The sequence below is a fragment of the Nilaparvata lugens genome, chromosome 1 (genome assembly GCF_014356525.2).
Source record: "Nilaparvata lugens isolate BPH chromosome 1, ASM1435652v1, whole genome shotgun sequence".
NCBI lineage: Eukaryota > Metazoa > Arthropoda > Insecta > Hemiptera > Delphacidae > Nilaparvata > Nilaparvata lugens.
Genome location: NC_052504.1, coordinates 35,891,833 through 35,914,188, shown reverse-complemented (window position 1 = coordinate 35,914,188; position 22,356 = coordinate 35,891,833). Strand labels below are relative to the sequence as shown.

The window sequence follows — 22,356 nt, the reverse complement described above, 5'->3', positions numbered from 1 at the left end:
TCCCATAAAATAATATATATAAAATATTCTTATGTCTATAATTTTCTTTAAATAAATTCTTTTCTATAATTTGAATGGTTATCACAAAGCTTAATAGCATTCACCGTTGTGAGCTTTAAAAATTATAAATTTGTATTTAATACTGATACATGGACTTCAAATCAATTCAGAATTCTACAATTTAAAACCTGTTTGGTCTGTAGATTTAACATGACATATTCAGATCAATGAGCAAATAATAATTAACCATACAATGATCTCAGGATTTTCATGAGTTCGTGCCGTGCAAGGAAGTAAGCTTCCTACATAAATCAAATAAATTCCTAAAACGTTCTTATAGACTATATGATAGCACTCAACACGTTGCAAATTTTTTAAACTTGAATTAATTTATATAGCGCTTTGATCAATTCCCCAATTCTTATTAAAAGGCCTTTAAAAAACGAGCTCGTTTGAACTAAACACTCACAGTAATGATGTTCTTGAAGGTCTTGTAGAGTGAATTAATTATTTCCAATAATTAATTATGCAGGTCCTTTTCATCTCTGCTGGGCTCGCGCGTGGTCCAGATTTCTTATAAATTTCTTTCAGTATTAAAGATATATTTATGGGAACAGATTACAATTAAGAACTCTTTAACAACACTGAGTTCACAGATAAATAAACATTAATTACAAATAGTTTACATTTAAAAAAGGGATTGGCTTGATAATTTTAAAATTTAGTAGGAAGAAAGAATCCTAATTTCCATGTGCATCCTCACAGATCGGGATCACAAGCCAAAGAGAAGTGATTTCCAGAAAAATTTCATCTCTTCCTTGAATGATTTGTAAGCTTCCTTCTGATTGGCTTTCTAATTTTTGTAAGACTCAATACAATTGGTTACTTCAGATTCAGGGTTTCTCCAACTTTGTTATAGAAAGATAAATAAAAAGTTTTTATATAAATAGATGGAGTGATTGTCTTAGATTATTCCAATAAAAAAATCGCGATTTACGATACTATCAAGTAGTGTACATTTAATTTTTTATATGAGCTTTGTATACTCTTGGTTTTTATACTTTTTTAGATTGTAATAAATACTCATGCAGCAATAATAGTTGTCCCTATTTATTTACATAAACCTTCCCTAGTATATATAATACATCTTTTGTGAGTAAACTTTATAATTCAATTTATACTGGTTGATCGAGCAATCAGCTGATTCGTCAGGTATTGATTCAAATAACTATCGATTTATCCTAGATCGATTGATTAATTTTAAAACAAAACAAACAATTCTAACCTCAAATGTACACGCAAACTTTTATTTTTTTATGATCTGCCAATAATAAATAAGCTGCTTTATAATTTTTAATTCTGCCAATGGATTCTCATTATTGTTGAATTACAATTATGCATGTTTTTTCTTACCGCTTTAGATAATATGATTACTCTTTATCACTAATAACCTTCGATTCTACTTGAGTGGTACTTTGACTAGGCTATCTTTCCTTTCTATTTTATAATTCTATTAAAGCTCAAGAATTCATTTCGGAAATATTTTGTGGTGCTAAAATACCACGTGACAAGAGTAATAATTGAAAGTTGACACAAAATGTAGGAAAACGTTATTTGAGACATATAATATAGGTTTTGAGCGAATAGACTGCTACTTCCTTGAAACTTATAAGCATGAAATAAAATCGAGAATAAGCTAGAAACAGGAGGGTGTTATCCAATACTATTTAGACAAATAAACAGTTTGGCTACTGTTTTCTCCAACGACTCCGAATCAATTAGACCTATAATTGTAATCGTGGGGATGTTCTGTATGTTCCTTGTTGGATTGCTTGTTGGAGACCCCCATCACTGAGTTCTAATGTAATTATAGCCGGTGAAAATAACTCATATTAGAGTTGTGACAGCACTGTAAGTTTGACCCTGTCATTTATCGCTATATTGCATTGTGCACCTGACTGGAGACCCCACTCGGGAACGTGGACCTTCTCCATATTCCTGTCCCCAAAGTCTTAGTCGCATTCTACCGAAGGTTCTGCTAGGGTTCTCCCCTTCTGGTGGTCATTTTTCATCACTTGCTGGTGACGTGAGGGTGAGAGCTGAGATTTAACACCGACACTGTACGAAAAAGCAATTTTCACCCGCTGTATTATTTGTTCAGAATTGTGAAAGTTGAAATAAGAGAATTTTCCTTGATCGAATTCCATTATTTAAAAGTTGGTGAAATCTGTTTCCCTCATTCCAATCCACAAATTCTTCGAATAGTCTTGTCTGTCTTTCAGTTTTTTTATATTGTTAATTTCAACAATGCTATATATATTGCTATTGATGCTATGAATATAGTAACTTATATGCTTTCAAAAACAATTGTATGCTATTTTCACGTAAGAGTCCCTCAAAATATTGGAGTTATACATAATATTGGGTTGAATCTACAGGAAACGATCATCAAATTATTCTCCACTTGAAGAATAATATTCAATGATTTATTATGGCTTCCATCAATAAAACGCTTCAGAGGATGGAACTGGAAAACTGTGTCGTTAATAAAATTTTGCAGGCTCCTGATGTTTTGCCATATTTATCAAGGTATTTGGTATTGCAAATAATAATATTGGTATCTATGAAGTAATTGACAAGTTTAGGCAGTTGTCAGTTTATATCCTTTCCCAAGAACCTAAATGATAAATCGAATAAGCGATCTCAAGCAGGTTCTAAGGATTGGAATGTATTATTGTGCTAGAAAGTGAACAACTGTGTTTTTGAGAAAAGGAAAATGTAATAAATATTATGCAGATAGAAAAATATACAATATTGCCAGCTATTTTAGGAGTAAAAGGAGGGGATGCGTAATAAGACAGCTTTTTGACTGCTGCGAATGTTTCATGTCGATGAATAAATCAGTTTCTCATTAATTTTGAATAATATTATCTTCTGTAGCGTGGCTTGCTGGCTTGAAAAGTATAACATAGCAGTCATCTCAGTAAGTTTTGTCTGGGTGATCGTGATATTATCTACACTGTTCCAAAGCTTTTCAAAAATTATGTTAGACGTTGCCAAATTTGAGTTACTTGACTTTCCAAAATGACTATTCCTGAATGAATATTCACAACAGCATACATATCTAAAGTGAATGCAGTTATCAGTTATCCATTATCTAGAGAAAAATGACGAAAAAGTATGATCATGATTATGATCACTTGATTAATAATGCAGCTACTAATAATTATTGGAATTAGTGAATTGTAAAAATATGTATAAATTAGGAAATTCCATAAATTTAAAATACGGCATCAAATATCAATTATATGAATGGCTTTTCCAAATATTGAAAAGTTCTCCTCAGTAATTGATATCCAGCTCTCTTAGTCTATCTCTATTCAGTGATTCCTAGAATAAAACTCCCAATTGAAAGTTTTTCTTAATTGGATGCTTTGTATTTGACATAAAATACTCAACTCCATTCAACATACCTGATCTACAAAATTACAACCTGTTATGAGTATTGGCGACTTTTCTCAATCTGCGTCCGACCGTTCCAATACAGAATAACTACCGTAAATGAGCTCCACTTTCTAATTAATGCTTTCATATAGAAGAAAATTCAATTCAATTTTTCTACGCACAAAGCATATATGCTATTTCTCTTAAGAGCCTTGCTAGTGATTTACAGAATAACATGGCACAACATCAGTGGCGGCTCTGACTAAAAAAATCAAGTGTAGTCCAGTCACCAGGTACATTTGCTGGAAAAAGCTCCGAACATGCTGAATTTTTCGTAAAATAATTTTGGAGTACTGGACATCCTAAATACAAAAAGTTGACCTTCTTGCCCTGGAGCTTTTTACAAGGTGCCGCAAAAAACACGGATTTTCGGTTCCTTTTCTAGTTCTTTAAGATATTCGCCAAATTGAGCCATCAGACAAAAAAATCATTCTCGCCTTTTTTCAGATAATAAAAGTTCGAATCAAATGAAATAATTCGGGGCTCTTTTTCTTCATTGACTGCTGAACTACTATTTTTCGACATAAAACTTTCAGCGGGAAAAGCTAAATTTGGATTAAATTCCGTTTTTAAAATAGCTATATCTTCCGATTTCAACAATTCAAATTCATGATTCAAAATTACTCTGGGCGTGATTCTGTGCTCTACAACCTGAGACCAGGTAGACCGTTTTTTCTCAGATAAATTCCCAGGTATACCTTATAACAATGTTCCTTGTATTTTAAGAAACACCCGAATTTTTGCTTTAACCATCACCATTGTTCTCAAATCAAGAATTTGCACAATTATGAAGGTTCGTGAGATCATGTTCTATAAGACTCACCCGTTAGATGAACTCATTCCCAGTATTTTCTAGTGAAGAGATACACATAAGAACACCTCAAGGATAAAAATTACAAACACTGATAACTTTTGACTCAATGATCGAATCTTCTCGTATGACATCTCATTCTTGTCGGCTCGTCTAGGCAGTTCAAAATAACTTATTATTGGTCAAATTCGGTCAAAACATGATATATTTATCTTCAATTGCTGTTGAACCTATATTCTTATACACTAAAATAGGGCTAATTTCTGTATTCAAAGCTGCTTATTTCGAGAACCCATAATAATAAAAATTGTACTTGTTCTGAACAGAATCTTCTCTTTCATTTGACGTGAATGATTCATGAAAAATATATTTGTAGAGTTCGATTAGTTCGTTCCAAAAAATCAAGAAAATGAAGATACTTTTCCCAACTTCAAATGTTTGTAGTTTCTCAATAATGAAATATAGCTCAAGATGGATTTGAGACAACTAAGCATGTAGAGCATGAAAATCTTTACAATTCAAGACCCATCATGTATCAGTCTCAATTAGGAGGCTGTTGATTATTAGTAGAATCGTGAGGAAAATTGAGAAAAATGGAAAAAATATAATTCGTTTCAAAACATGTAAAATGATGTATTGTTAGTCATACTTTCGTCATGTCCTAATCCTAATTGTCCAGTTAATCTGCACAATGTACGTTTTCCGTGCTAAATGCCCATTAAATACCATAACCAACAGGTGTTTACATAGAAACCAACTGATGAAATGCAAGGCAATTTGTTATTGGATGTACCTTGTAATCTATTTGAGATAGAACAGTCTCCTGGTCTCAGGTTCTAGAGCACAAAATTACGCCTCGAGGCACTTTGAATCATTAATTTAAATTGTTGAAGATATAGTTATTAAAAACGGAGTTCACTTCAAATTTAGTTTTTTTCCAAAACTTTGACTCATTTTTGAGAAATATTAGCTCAGCACTCAATGAAGATGGATAGCTCCTATATATGTAATTTTATTCCAAATTTTATTATCTATGAAAAAGACGGGAGTGATTTTCTCTGACCGATGGCTCGATTTGGCGAAAATCTCAAAGAAATGGAAAATGGTAGTGGGACACTACCTATTCTTGAATAAAATGTTGACCACATAAAAAGTATTAGTCTGTATGAAAAAAAGTTGAGACTTGGCTCTCCATCCGAAGAAATTACCGGTTGCCAATTCGTGTACAATTTCAACTTTTCAAAATTTAGTCAGTATTGGATATAGAATATCATCCCAGTAGTACTAAAAAAGTTTCAGGGCTCGAGGATTAGAAGGAAATTCAATTTTTTTGTTGGAATTGGAAACATCTAAAAAATGTGCTTTTCTTTTAAATATCACTTCTCTCAGAATTAAGAGACGTCGAAATTCGTAAGAATTTTATATCAGAATAAGAGGGAGATTGTCTTATCTCCATTGATGTCTGGAACATTTTTATACGACCTATGGTTTATTTTTAATAAATGATTTTGTTCGTCAATGCCGAGACATTTCGAGCCGAAAACATGAAATTTTCAAAAAGCAAGAACTTTTTTGTTTCAAGAGATAAGTGGGTGGTGAAAGCGAGAAAGTTTCTCAGAAATAATTGAAATTATATTTCCAATATTGTCAAAAGTAGTCGGAAGAATACGTATTTTGGCGTAGGTAGTCGGAAGGAGTATTTGGATGTCAACATTACAAATCATATACACATCAGCAGGAAATCTTCTTTCAGATTAGTCAGTATTTGGAGAAGCGTTCCTTGGCAATTCGAAGCCGAAACCCGAAAGTAGCAGTGTGCCGTGAGGACAAGGGGTGTGAGAAGGGTGTTGTAGTGGCGCATGCGTGACGGCGCGGGAGCGTGGCTTGGCGTGTCGTCCGCCGTCTGCCGGCAGTCGGCATGTTGGACGCCTCATGGACGGAAGACACGTACTGCTGCTGCTCGCCGCGATCTCCGCGTCAACCGAGTATGTCGGTAAGTCACGTGCTCCTTCAAAAACCTATTCAATTAGTTTTATTCTTGAGAATATTGTATACCAAGTATTAGGAAGTGACAAAATCGATTTTCCAACATGAAATTCTTATTCAACAAATAAAAATTAAATTAATATCACCGATAAAGTGAACTTTTACTACTAAAAAAAAACTATTGTACTCTTCTTGTTTCTTGTTTGTTAGTTTGTAGTAGAGATGAACTAAGATTTCTACTTTGAACTTATCTTTGAACTACTACTCATTAAATTTTAAAACGCAAAGTATGCTACAAAACCGATTGAAAGTATTTTGCTCAAAATGAGTTTTAATGCGAGGGAAATTTATGATTAAATGAAATAATATGTTATTGGAAGAAAGTTTTCTCTTTTTCATTGAAAGCGTAGTAACAAGGAAATATACAAACATATATTCATATATTATACAAACCGTATGAATAGAGGTAAAAAGTGAATGAAAAAATTTTATACTGCAAATAAAAACCAAGAACAATAATTTCTTATTAAATGTGCGAAGAAGGATTTGATAATATTCTTAAAACTTATATACCGGCATATTCGCTATGGTTGTCGTACGTATTAATGATTAGATACTGGAGAAATCAAGATATTCAATATAATCAAGAAGAGTATTCAATATAAGCTCCTCATAATTTTGTGCTATCCCATTTTTGCAGATTGATTCATTCGCTAATACAAAGACTTTATATTCTAACTAAGGGTGTGCGCACACAGAGAGCTTTCAGCGGTCAGTGGTTTTAGGAGGATTTAGATATAATGCCTACTCTTAAGATTGCTGGAACTCGGAAAGCTTGATTGTTACCTGTATTTACACACTCTATGTCGTGGAAATACGCGGTATGAGACTATCCCATTACTCAAATCAACTTTCAATTTTAATAAAGTAATATTTCTATAATAAATGTCAGTACTGAATTGTTCAATTGAAATCAAATCAATCAAGTATCTATTGTGCTGTACAATGATGAAATAATGTGAAGCAAATTCCACTCTCGGTTCTTATTGAATTAATGTTCAAGTTCTAGAGAGTGTGTATTTCCTGAGCGCAACATGCTAGATCGAAGTACGCTTTCATTACCACTATACTACGCAGGGTGAAAGATGGATAACGTGTGGATAGAATTTTATAGATAAAAACATTATCATGATTCACATCTTAACTACTATCAAATTATTCCAAAGAAATAAATGACAAATATTTATGCCTAAAACTGGCACAAATCCTTGGTTTCCACTATACAGTACGTGCAAAGATATACTAGAATCTGGCGAAGATCTGGCCGTTCAACGTTATTAGATTTTAGAAGCCCCAATGTTAGATATTCGGCGTCTTTCAGGCCTTTGGGCCGAGCACCCTTATACGATAGAAATTTGACGACGCGTAGTAATGTGGAAGCTTCTCGAAGTAATATCTTTGAAAAAGTCCTGCGAAACATTCCATTTCCGCCTAGCCGATTTCCTCAGCACTCGAGTGAGAAGCATATCCAATCGCAGCCAGCACCCAGCATACACCCTTTTCGCTACCAAAGCCTACTGCTTCAGTCCTGCAACTCCTTCCTCTTCGAACTACTTGGAAAGAAAGACCTTTTCAAAGCTGTTTTTCAGTATATCCAACAGAATAATAATTGCTGACCGCATACTGAAAGTTCTCAAACGATTTTTGAACATGAAAATCTGTAATTCTTGTTGTGAAGGTTAACTCTTGTGATGTGGAAAACTCACCGCTGAATTTTTAAAGTGACTTGTTCAAATAGAACGTAAAAGTGCCTTGATAAATCAAGTTATAGGCCTATTCTGCATTGAAACGTCAATACTCTAGTTCACATGAGAAGTATTAAAAATAATGGGGAGGAGTCTAGTTTCTTTCAGAATATAAGAAGGGAGGAATTTCGCGTCTTTTTACCATGAAACCTTATCATTGAGTGAATAATCATCCTTATGATCGAGCTTAGTTGCTGCTTAGTGTTGCTGATGACTACAGTCTCGAGTCGTTGTCCATTCGACGTTACTTTCATCAATCAATTTCAAATGTTCAACACTTTGAACCATTATTCAGATCGATTTCCTTGGCGAACGAACTTGACTCACTATTTCGTTCGTTTCTGAAGACCCGACACGTGATTTCAACTGTCTGCCTTGAATTTTGATTCTCACTTATATAAGGAGTAAACTAAAAAGTTCTATTGATTCAGATATATTCACTACTAGTTACTTCATGTAGTGGAAATTGCATAGAACTGTGATAATTACAAGTTGTGGATTTGTAAATCAGTAAAATAGTTGATGAGCAAGCTCTCCAGCTACTGTAGTAACTACATTTGCAAATAGTCCCACATAGGATTGATTATAATGGATATAGAATAAGGAATAACGAAAAGAAATTCTATATTCATTATAATCAGTACTATGTAGGTCTAACTTAAACTGAGTTAATGACCACGCTCATTAACTATTTTACTGGTTTAGAAATCCACATTTTGTAATTATCACGCTCTATAAAATTTCTACAGTCATGAAATTCCTAAATTTATAAAATGATGAATATTAAATTGAAAGTTATATCAATTCAAAACACAACAAAATAGTTCAATGAATCATAATATGATTATTAAGTAATTATTGAGTGAATATTTAAATTGGAATAGTCAGCTAGCCTTCTCTAGAAAGATATCCACTAGAAATTTTGTCGTGCAGTCCTATCATAATTTCGTAGAGATTATTAGAGTTTCCATCGTACAACAGATTGAATAAGTTTAATAAAGAAGGAATCCTTAATACAAGATTACAATGAGGCTAAAGGATAACGGTCCATTTCTCAAGTTTATTGAATCGACTGTATAGCATAGGATAGCATAACATAGCATAGCAGGTGTGAAGCAGCGAGACAATCGATGAATGGGCTTGTCAAGCAGTGAGCTGCGGTCTGCAACTTGCGGCGGCAAAGAAAGACAATTCAATTCTGAAGACAGAACAGGGGTTCGTTCACTTGAGCTTGAATGGCTTCACAGTTATCTTCTGTTTCGCAGCAAATCAATGGGGTTGAAAATGTGTCTATCTTATTAGAGCTCAACTTTGATATTTTGAAAGCAATCAACACAGCACTTGGAAACAAATTATTTTATGAAAAATATTAATTTTGGAATCCTTTAAAGGATTATTATCAATGTAACGTGGTACACTTTGGAATCATCGATTAAGAGTACCAATATTTCAGTACATACTATCACTTACATTTGTAAGAGATAATTGAACGTGTCGTGATTGAACATTCTAACGGAATTTTCATATTTCCAGGAACACAGTATTTAGATATCGCAATATTATGTACCTACTTATTTGAAACCAATATGAACTCTCAGGAATATTGTATTATTCTTTTTTTTATAGTATTGGTACTTCATAGTTCATTCACTGGTTCATCTGATGAGAAAGTTCAATCCAAAACTATTTCAATATTTGTTTTGTCCAAATATTGCTAGTAATTATAATCAGATACTTAAGAGGTAAAAAAGAGAGTATTGAATAGTATAATTCCCACCGCAACAATCGGAAATAGGAAGCGTAGGAAAAAAAATCCTGACGTTTTCGTTGGTTATTAACGGAAAATGTGGGCAATATGAGGCACCAACTATTCTGAAAATTTCATGAAACTGTCCTTCCATGAAAATCTATTCAAAGCACTCGTTAAAACTCTATGAGACCACAGACCATATATTTTCAAATTGAAAGACAATGAATTATGAATGAATTAGCGTGAGAAGGATAGAATTGGATGGCAGTAAAAACCGTTTCAAAGAGCAAAGAGACAATGAAACTATTGTAGCTCACTTCTACGATTCATATGGAATTTTTGGATCGAAAAATGTTATGTGAAACTGTCGGGATTCGTCACAATACTCTTGTATCTCATTACCTCACGTTCATACTGATGAGTTCTATTGAAAACTCATTTATTTTGCTGAAAAATTCACTGAATTCTGCATTCAGCTTGCTCAACACAGATTATTGAGAATCAAACTGTTGTTCCTCCTTTTTTTGGAACTTATAAAATTCTTTCTCTAGAATTTGAGGACAAAAATTGAATTATCTTTTTAATACCTGAAGTTGGATAATGTTGTGTCTAAATTTGTCAGAATCATGGTAAAATCATGGGAAATGATACTTTTTATAAAAGTTGGATACTTCAAATGCCAATAAAATTATATTTTCTCTCCAATTCAAAACTGATTTTCCCGTATCAGAAATGCTATATTTTGATCCAAGAAGTGAGAGAAAATGAGACGATTCATCATCTGCCACAAGACTACAATCACCATTACCATTACTGGCATTACAATTAAAGGTGGTAAATATTCTTTGCATAACAGTTTATTGGAGATAGACGTCGAATAATTTCCTGTTCAATTAATATTGCATGTCATAAGCAATTCTTAATTTGGAGTTTGCTCTTGAGTTGTATTCAGTTCAATAATAAATTCAGCACTTAGTGCATGAAAACAGAATTCGACTCCTGTGATGCCAAGTTCTAGTTTATTTTGTGATAGAAAACTCAATAGCATCTATTGCTTCTATCTGTAAAAGAGTAGAGTAGTCTAGTAGCGCTAGTGAGTCTCCCAGGCTGGAGAACTTGCTTAAAATGCAGCTGAAATTGTCAGCAGTTTCATTGATAGATCTGGTTGAATAGATTTTACAATACTACGATATATCATTTGACTTTCCGGTGATTTCTTCCTTTCATAATAAATTATTGATTCTGTCTATGGTATAGGCCTACACATTATATCACACATTATGCATAATATAGTGATATTGAGCGTGCATCTTTTCTCGCCTCTTAATGGAATTGGTCAATCTTATTGTTCAATAGACTCGATCTGTACAATGGTTGGAAGAATATGTGTTTGAAATTTGAAGTTGATTGATGAAAGCATTTAAGAGTTATCGTCCAATTTGAAATTACACAAACGGACAACGACTCGAGCCTCATACCAAAAGTAGGAAATTCAATCACTACGCTCATTCAATATTATTGTAGATAGTAGTAGTAGAAACCAGTATACATTCATATTCAATAATAGATGGAAAAACCAAATGATTCAAAAACAAAATTGCCTCAATTGAAATCTTTATGCAATTTATCATACACGATTCGAATTAAATTTTCTGTCATTATTTGTATAAGAAATTTGTACATCAGAGGAAATCATATACCATATTCAGTTCAACAGTTCAAGAACTTTTTAATGCAAACGAGATATATTTGAACTTCATCGCTAGTTTCAGCATGAAAAATGAGTCGGGATGATTGTGCAGAATGAATGGCAATACTAATTGAGTTCGTTTTATCCAATACTTCATGTAGCACAACGGTGGTGCATGGATTCTAGCTAGGGGTGGTTTGATTTATCAGCAATTATTTATACAGAGATTTCCATTACATGTGTGCCAGGACTAGGGGCTAGTAGGTGGAGTGATATGGATGGATGATTTTCCAATCACCCTTGTTTATTTTGAGCCGGTTGATATTTATACTGATGTTAATTGCCATAGTAAATCACTAGCAAAAACCAATCTCTAGTTATACCTCAATTGAAAGCTCATCTGATTGCTAATGCAGATAATCATTGACTCGTCACGATTGGAACATTACCTTTGTAGGTGGCTGGAATCAAAGTTTAGTTGGAGTTTATAGATATAGGCAGTTTTCAAAGCGATGTCGATTCAATTGACTTAGTAACTGCAATATTTGGACTCAATCAATCATCGACAATACCTGGAACAAAATGCGTATATGATCTCTATTTTCGGTCACTTGATGTTCGTAGTTGTATTTGCATTGATTAGGATTTAGCCTGATACAGTATATATGGCATATATATGGCACCTAGGGCCGAAAATGAGACTTTTCCGCCTCGAAATCGGTTTTCAAGTCCGAGGCTGTAGGCCGAGGACTAGAAAAGATTGAGAGCCGGAAAAACATTTTTGCCCGTGGTGCGAACGCTATTTTTTGCCACACAGAAAAATAAACAATATATACAGTCGAACCTCTATTTATAACGAAGTCGATTATCCTGAGAAAAAAATCGCTGCCGAGAGGTATTCGTTATTAAGAGGTTCTGTGAAGAAAACTGCCACGATCCTATGGATCTTATAATATCGTATCACGGTGGTAAATAAATGAATTAAGGTACATATTCGTAGAATATGTGCCATCCAATGCCAACCATACCAATGTGCCATCCATACCAATGAATATGGTATCATCGCGAACGTAGTTAGGGTACCTATTAGGCCAATATTAATATGGAAATTTGAAAATTCTTTCTGTCGATAAAAAACATGTTCTTTGAATATTTGTAGAACGTAATAAGTAAGTAAATTCACCAATTTATTTCCAGACAGCTTGATTTGTACTATTAGTGGAGTTTAATCAAAATACATACTCTGTGGCAATATTTTTCAACTTTTTACACTACTATTAGATGGAACGCAAAATACGGATATTTTGTCAATATCTTCACTATAAATTCTATAATAACACAAATTTCCTATTTTTTGTTTTATATTTGAAAAGTGAGTAATATCGGTTGAATTTTGCATTTGAATAAAACATCATGTTTGATAAACGACTCACATTTATTCAAACAGTCGGACATGTCTGGTACACTATTTTTCAGTTTTAATCCTTGCCTGATAATTTTGAAAGCCTCTAGAACTTCTTGATCTGACGGATTCTTCTCCTCAGGTTCGTCACAGTCATCATCATCATCATCATCATCATCATCATCATCATCATCATCATCATAGTCAGTTCAAAGAATTGAAATGTGTGACAAAAACAAGAATGGGAAAAAAGTCCAGTCGTTCACCTGCCTGGTCTACAAAAATGAACCCATCGACAAAAGACAAAAGCCAGAGAAGAATGGCGCAAATTGATACGGAGAGCCCACCCCAAATGACATGGGAAAATGATGATGAAACATTTTATGAACTAATAAGAATATTAAAGGGAATTGAATAAAATATTAATTTTATTTCAACTTGAAAGCTCTTGGAATTCAATTTCCAGTAACTTGCATTCAATTTCCGACATGTGTTTCACCCTCTATTGACTGTCTACCACTCTATCTTCTTCCTTCTTCCTACCTGAATTGCCATTATTTTTAGTCTATTGACCTTCCTGCTGAAACTAAAGAATTCCTTGAAAATGACCGTCTGCTTCCTATACACACTACACTTTGTATGTTGAAGTCAAGAGAAAACTTTATTGTTGAGAGGTCCGAAATTCGTTAAATAGAGGTAAATAAGCAGCAAAAACTCTAAAATGTCATGGGACCAGGTAAAAGTTCCTTGTGTAGAGGATTTCGTTAAGTGGAGGTTCGTTATAGAGAGGTTTGACTGTATGAGAATGCAAAAGTGGATGGTCATAGCTCTAGCAAATCTGAGGTAATCTTAATAGCAGGAAATTGTCCAACTTTTTTATTCTGATTTGTTTAAATAACCTAAAATATAATATTTAATTATTTGGGAGGTTGAGTTTATACTTTTTTATTCTTCCAAATGACAATAAGATGATATTATTATAAATGTTTTAATTATTTAATAATAAACAGAAATGATGAAAAGTTTTTTGATCAACTGTTTTAGCTTATCAAGCTTATAAGACTTATCAAGAATATAAGTTACGTGTAGCTAATGATGAAATAATATTATTCATATATTTGATCATTTTAGCCTTTTGTGAAAAAATGAATGAGAAACGCAACCTTTTTTATTGATGGTTATTGTTGTGGTGATGATAATGTGCTCCAACATATGGCACAAGCCTTTCAAATTCAATCTGAATTTTTTTGTAGGTAAACGAGAATAAAAGATTAGTCCCAATCATAAAACTCGAACTTTCCAAATGTGGCCTACAAACAATGATTTTTGAATTTATTAGGTCTACAAGAAATCGGTACATGTGAACCAAGTATCTCCAAAATGTCAAGGTATAACCTCCTCTTCTTGAGGATGTTCCTTATTTTATGATTATAATCATGATATTAACACACGGAAGGCGACTTATAGAATGCAGATTTCCAGGGCAATAATTTTAATTTGTATCGGGAGTGGTGTGAGGGTGGCAGGAAGAATGTTGTTGCTGCTGCGACGTTGGGGGGGAGGGGGTTTCGGGATAAATAATCGCCTTGATTTACGTTGCAGGGCGAGAACTGAAGAGAGAGAGAGAGAGTAAGAGTGAGTGAGTGAGTGGGTATGAGAGCAAGTGGTGGGGTTGCTGACAGGCCTCATGCTCACGCGATATGGAAGGCCCTGTTCTTGACATCTCTACACAGTTTCTACGTGAAAAACAAACTCGCATCTACACCTTGTTATCATAGCCAGCGTCTAACGATCCTCTTCTATTTTAAGTCAATGTATTATTTTATTATTCGCCACCTATCACCCTTTCTCTACTCTTCTTTCTCTTCGGCCATGCAATGCATTTGACTACAATGCCCAACTTTCAGCACTCCTCCAGCGCTTGTTTACTGAGCACTCCTTTCTGTAGACGGTACTGTGACTTTTTTGTACCAATAACTTACTCTATTAGAGAAGCTTGATTTATATGCAAGATATATTTATATTGAATATAAGTCATTCAAAGTACAATGATATTCTGAAATAGGAGCTTACTCATTCGAAACTAGTTATTGAACAGTAAAAAATGAGAAAATCATTTTCAACTCTGATAAAAAATGATTCAAGAAAGAAATTCAATGAAAGCTTTGATGATTTTTAGTGAGATCTTTTTCACTATCAACATGAATAGAACATCAAATAGGAATAAACATGCTATTCACTAATAATTATTGATATAAGGAAAATCAAAAAGGTTCTCAACAAAGCAAGATATAATACAACCCAACATTCATAACTACTTTACAATAATGAGAAATTCATAACTACATTTTTGAATGAGAATTGAGAAGAATGATCGCATAGGAATAGAATTGTCAATAAACAAATTTTCTTGTCAGTAAAATGGACGATTAATTATCATTAAGTTCTAGTAAGAGACACACTGTATTATTATATTTAGTAAATGGGGTTAAAAAAATTCTCCCATTAGTGCAAAACCTAGATAGCAACAGCATTAAATTTACAGAAAGAAAGTGGAATGGACTATAAGACTGGTACACTTGAAGCAAGTAAACCCCTTTTTATTAAATACTCTATATTCTCAAGTTTCTGTTTGATAAATTTCTGCAAACTGATGATATTAGCACCATGGAAGATTTTGTGCGATGTTTTAATGACAAATTTAACCTCTATGAATTCCATGAAAAATCGTTTGCTTTTCTTGGAATTGGAAAGTTCAATTATTATGTGAATAGTAAATCTCTGCTTTATATTGATTGGAAATTGCCAATGCATGGAGCTCCTGATTTGAAAATTGGTCAATTCGTCAAACAAACTATTTTGGCTAAAGCGAATGCTGAGAGAACTTGCAAACTCTTACAAGCTTGAAGTCTCTGTATTGGAAATAAATTGATCAAATGCTTGTTTATTTCATGAGCTATAAGCTAACGCCATTTGCTCTCATGGCAGATTCGTCGGCAAATTCTTGGAATAGCATTCCTTCCGATGCACGAGACTTTTGCTCATACGATACTTCTTGTTTTGAAGTTGACTCAGTCAGAGACAAAGTAAGGTCGATACTCGCCATGCTTTACTTTCTTTCGTCGAATGTTTCTCTACACTCCGTCGTTTCTGCCTATACATCGGCAAGAAGAGCAATTCCATCAAATACATCATCCTGTTTGCCCTTTGAACAAACAACCAAGTTGAAATTTTCCTTCCGTTTCCGAAGCATTTATGATAATAAAAGAAAGTTGAACAAGTTGTCAATAGTATTCGGAAAATACTTGGTTCACATTGAACGGCTACGAGCTTTGACTGATTGACTCAGATGCTTATTGGATTCTCAAGCCCATGTGAATCGTCTATATCGCAAACAATGAGAAATATCCAATAGTTGAAAAGTGCTATTAAAGAGATATCGTCAGAGCTGAAATACGTACTGACAAAATTGAAGAAAGAGTTATTTATTCTACTTCTTATTTGGATAACCCAGAGTAATACTAATTTTTTTATTCATGAAATTCTCTATTTGCATATTAGTTGCAAGGAGTTCTTACAACATGGTTGACATGGTTAAGTTAAGAATCCTACCACGAGTTTCCGTTATCGTGGAAAAGTTCGAAATACTTGGGAAATTTTGTGTGTGTAACAACAAATTTCCTCTGGCTGTTGAGTAAAATTGAAATATCAGAATGGAGGTTTATGATAAATTTGAACTTACTTTAATCATTACGAAAGATTGCTTCAATTGCGAAAATATCTTGCTTGAAAATTCAAAGTATGCCACTCCCCTTATTACATGAATCCGTTCGTTTCAGAAGAATGCTCCCTCTCTATGCTCTCAATCAACTCTGTTGTCAAGTCTCTAATCGCATAATGTGGATTCCTGAAATACGATGGATACATGAATGCCCTCGGATATACTAGGCTCAAAGTTTTATTGAATAAATAAAGTCCATAAGGACAGCAGCATCCAGTTATAAACTGAGTTATTACAGATTTTATCGAAAATATCCAAATCACTTGATATACACCTGCTATACTTGGATAATATCCTCCAGATGCCCCGTAAGATATTAGAGATTTTATATTGAAATCAGTACTTGTGGGATTGAAAGAATACAGTCCTGGACAATAAAATCTGAAGCTCACACCTAGAACAGTAACACATCTTCAGTGATTTATTGAAACTAATGATCTTTTATAATAGGATTGATCTTTCTAATTAGCTTGACAACCACTCAAAATGAAATTTGTCTAGTAGTTGTTTAAAGTTTTGAATAGAGCAATAATCATGATGTGAACTCCTGTAATCATTTATATTATACCAAACCCTTTTTTGTACATTTTGTGTTATGGGATTACGAGCATAGGCCTACTTTTCATGTGAAAGTAAGGTGGGGATTCGGAGCCAGCTTGCAGATTGCATTGCATTGCATTGGATCGGCCATGTGGGGCAACTAGGATAATATTTTAGTTGGTGGGTAGCGGGCAGCATTGCGTTGATTGGTGGTCGGTATGCAGGAGCACTCAACGCGATAATTCAATTTGTCCATGTGTTTATGATTAAGTCGCTCCGTTGTCGGCCAACTGGAGATTGACACGCCGATAAATTGACAACGGGTATGAATTGACAGCTGGCTAAATTACCTGCCCGCCCTGGTCTTGCGTCCCTGCTAACTTAAATGGCATTACACTGAATCTACATTAACATCTAAGTAGCCGGTCGCTCAGGCTTCACTCGGCTGGATTGACAAGTAGGTAGGGATGCTCCCTGAACTGCATCGATATAGGCCTACTCCTGGCCTGTGTTCACCGATTTCCACATTTCCACTGCACCGGTTTCAATGAATGCCGACTACTGTCACTCATCAATCCAGTTCAATTCATTTCGTCACTGAGCGGTTGCATTGATTAGAAATACTGAAAATTGGCTTCATCAACTCTGTATTGTTTGCTAGTTAATTTGAATGGATTGTGATTGAGCGAAAATGGTTGGATAAGTGGACCTGTTATGCCATATACATATACGTTATCATAGCCACGGTGTATGTACTATGTTTCTACTTGATGTTCATTTTGGCTTCAATTATCCATTGTGCACCATATCATTGCTGAGGTTTCGTAGATGTTCTACTGTTGGTGAATTATGATATGGACTATTGGCAATGATATTCATGATCTGATTTCAAGTAGATAATCACTTCTTCACAATGATGTACAACCATTATTGATAGTGAGTAAAAATCTCATGTTATTCTTCGCAGTGTTCCATTCTTCCGAAATTCGGTTAAACTCTATTCCCTTTCCAAGCGTAATGAATTATAATTATTATCAAACGAGAATGTAAGTCAAATGCCTAATAGTAGCTAGTCAGATATGCTTACCCTTAGAACAAGTTGATAATATTTGGACAGCAGCGCTCATTTTATCCAATGTCACAGCGGCCAGCCAGTCTACAGATTGAATTTGATGAGAAATTCCATTTCTTAAAATAGTGATGGAAATGTTTTTTTATTCTTCGACAATTTCATGGTGAAACTTGTTTCCACGTCTCGTCTTTAACGAGTTCAGTATAGTGATAGAGTCGGAAGTAATTACAACTGGAGTATTTTTTGTCCATCATTCTGGGAATAATAAACACATAACACTGGTGTTGAGCGATTTCCATGCACAAATATTGGTTTTAGTTGACGTCCATGAGCTAATTTCTCCTTTGATGAAGCTATTAAAAACGTTCGAGCGACCAATAAAACTGGGAGTATGTACGTTGATTAGAGCTTTCCATGCAACCATACCAGTGTATCCGTAACAGCAGTAACGTATACTGTTGATGCTGTCCATCAAACAATTTGCTGAAAAAGCTTTGAAGTGCCACTCCGAATAATTGTGATGTTTTTCGTTTCTACAATGAAATCATTGTCAGAATATAGTGGCAGTGTATAGCGTAGAGTTTACTTCATTTAATGGAGATTATTGTTTATATCCGAATTATAAAAATTTAATGAATTCCAATGGTCTTCAATGAATTCATTAGTCTTGCTACTAATAATTGTAACACTCCGCTATTCTTTTGCTGATTGTGAAAGAACATCATGCATTCCATTTCAAGTACTTTCACAGAAATAGTATAAGAAGAGTGTAATCAACGAAAATGTCGAAATTCAGTTACAATAAGCGACTGAAGGGTCACCAGAGCTTCTACATGTTCATCTATATTGTTTTTGACGGCCCGTCCCATTCCCATAACCCGGTAGTGGAAAAACAGATTTTAGAAAAGCATGGTTCTTAGGGATGAAAATAATGATTAACCTACTGTCATTGTGTCTCAGAATATACTTGGGAAAAACAAATGCGCTCTCATAAGTCTTTTCATTCCCCTGTTTAACAATATAGCGGAGAGTGATTTTTGCATCTTTGAGTGGAAAATCGAACATGAAGCCTGATTTGAGAAGTTTCAAACTTCTCAAATTCATCCACTCTTGATTTCAATAGATAACTCAGAAATCATAAGAAATGAGCTCTTACAAATCTCATTTTCGTATGTGAATTAATACAACTCGTAAATTTACAGCGTGGAACAGATTATAATACGGAAATAGAAATTGATCCGATAATTCACAATAACTCGCATGAATAGTTGGCATTATTCGTCGTCTTTCTCTTGTTATTACTCAGTATGTTGTTACAATGGAATGGGGATGAGGAAATCGTTCACGCCTTTTGTGATTGGTTCCTATAATTTGAGAGAGTGGTAGATGAAGCGAACAAGGAAAACATTATTGCAATTACCGTTACGCTGTTCTTTCCTGGTTCCCGCTTCTCAGTCGCACGGGCAGCCCTTCAAAAAGGAGAGCGTCTTTTGTAAGAGAAAGGGTAACGGGACCGAGTTCCATTAATTGTATCGCATTAATTTATTCGTTTGCGTTGACATCATCCATGCGAGGCGAAAGCTGAAATTTGAAATATGGTCCTAATAAGCTGAATATTTTCCCTTTAGATAACCTGTGCCTCACCCACAATGGCACTGATTTCCCTCTCCCAACCAGCAGCAACGCAGGAACGCCACTATTCACGATAACAGGGAAAACATTTTCCACCACCGCTAAAAAAGATACAGTCGCAAAGTAATGGGACGTCTTGAAGGGAGAAATGGAAAGCATTTGTTCACGTTCTCGTTGCAGTTACTGAATGCCACAGAACTCTCACTCTATTACAACAGTCCGGGCGCAGCTTTAAAAACTATCTTCCTAAAATCTATAGACACAATTCGTCTGGATAACTTCAACAGATCAATCAATCATCCTTCACCAACGTTAATTCTTCTTCCTTCTCTCTATTTCGGAGGAATAGTTGAAGAACTCGAGCACTTGCTGTTTATCTTGGATTTTGTCTTACACCATCTCTGAAGCAGTAGAAATAGAGCACGAATTGAAGCAGAATGCGCCTAGTCTTTCATAGCATTGAAAACTATTATGAAACCAGGACATGAAGTGTTGGTGCGTTTTGGCTCGGGTGCCACAATTCCAAGAAATCAAGAACAGATTGATTGTCAAACAATTTATAAAATTCTTAGAAAATTGCAATGAAAACCAATCTCCTATGAAGTTTTATCACAGTACTGTACTGATTAAAATAATGGAAGAAGGTCTATCACAGGGAAAAATACAATACAGAAGAATACAATGAAAATTAAATAAACTTTTCTGTAAAAAGCTCAAAACTAATAATTCTCCCATCAAAAAAACACAGAAATGAAACATCTACACATCATCAATTATATTTGTCTAGAGCAGGCCTGTCTGATGGTAATTTACAGGTGGTAAGGCAACATCCATCCCATCTGCCAGCGAATTGAAAAAACATCAAACGATATCAAAGGAGAGGCATTATGATAGCCAGCACATGCCTTACAGTATTATTATTAAAATATAATTTCATGTCATTAATGTAGGGTCCAGTCATTAGTCTAGCTAGTACTGTAGTCTAGTCATATATATAATATAGTTACTGCCTATCATAAGCATGTTATAGACCTAAAGACAGAATAAATATCATTTTCTTCGAAAATCATCACCTATGAGTAAGCATGTAACAATGAAATGAGCAGCATGTCAAGTTCAAGACAAGTATACAAGTTCAATTCGAGATTTTGTATATTTCCTAATTTCTCCTTGTCCGATTTTACCTGAATACACAAGGTTGGGAAAAATATTCCTGTTTTCCGTTTCATTCACGTAATGTGTACTATAATATAGGAAAGAATTGGATTATACATGTACGGGATAGGAAAATAATGTTTGACGCATCATCACATCTGAACTACTGGACTGATTAACTTGAAATTCTGCATAAATAGAATCTTAATTAACCGAGGATGGTTCTAGCCCCATTTCAATCTAGATTCCACTCGGTCAAGTTTCAAAATAGAAGGAAATGACTGAGATATTGCATTTATTCAAACGCTAATGAATTAATAATTATTATTAAACGAAAATTGAAATTAAATACTGTAAATCACCGCGAAGACTTCTGCTACTTCAAATATCGACAACAGGGTGAACAGCTAGCCTTTAGGTGGAAATTCAATGAGCGCTACTATTCAAAAACTACTTTAAAAGGATTCCTGGACTGACAAATAATTTTGGAATAGTAGCGCTCATCGAATCTTCATCTAGCTGTTTACCCTGTTGTCAATATTTGCTGTAGCGGATTCTTCGGTGATTTACATAATTTTATTTGGATTTTCGTTTAATAATAATTTTGAAATTAAACCCTTGCGGAGCACAGGTTACCTGCTAGTTCCCAATAGAATATTCAAAATCGATGTGGAAATTCAATGAGCGCTACTATTCAAAAACTACTTTAAAAGATTCCTGGACTGACAAATAATTTTGGAATAGTAGCGCTCATCGAATCTTCATCTAGCTGTTTACCCTGTTGTCAATATTTGCTGTAGCGGATTCTTCGGTGATTTACATAATTTTATTTGGATTTTCGTTTAATAATAATTTTGAAATTAAACCCTTGCGGAGCACAGGTTACCTGCTAGTTCCCAATAGAATATTCAAAATCGATTTTGTTGTATTGGGAACTGTCATACATTTCAATAGAATCTGGTGTTTCGTTTTTCTATGACGATAACCTATGAGAAAAAATTCAATGATTGATGAGTACTGTGGATTGTGTACTATCTAAATTTTCACCGTGTTTCAAAATATCAAGTTTCAAAATAGAAGGAAATGACTGAGATATTGCATTTATTCAAACGCTAATGAATTAATAATTATTATTAAACGAAAATTCAAATTAAATGCTTTAAATCACCCCGAATTAAAGTACCGTCATGAGTTTGAATACATGTAACAAAATGAATAATTTATTGTT

General features: G+C 34.2%; 1 protein-coding gene across 3 annotated transcripts in view; it reads left to right on the top strand.

The window, feature by feature from the left end:
* The first annotated feature begins 6,146 nt into the window (after positions 1 to 6,146).
* The window catches only part of LOC111053151 (lachesin), a 269,391-nt gene continuing 253,181 nt past the window's right edge, over positions 6,147 to 22,356 (top strand). The window contains exon 1 of one of the 3 annotated variants that reach the window (XM_039420283.1): positions 6,147 to 6,308. In XM_039420283.1, the coding sequence (XP_039276217.1) occupies positions 6,248 to 6,308 (61 nt within the window). In that variant the 5' untranslated portion in view covers positions 6,147 to 6,247. The remainder of the gene's footprint in view (positions 6,309 to 22,356) is intronic. The other 2 variants (XM_039420286.1, XM_039420276.1) reach the window with 2 other exon arrangements.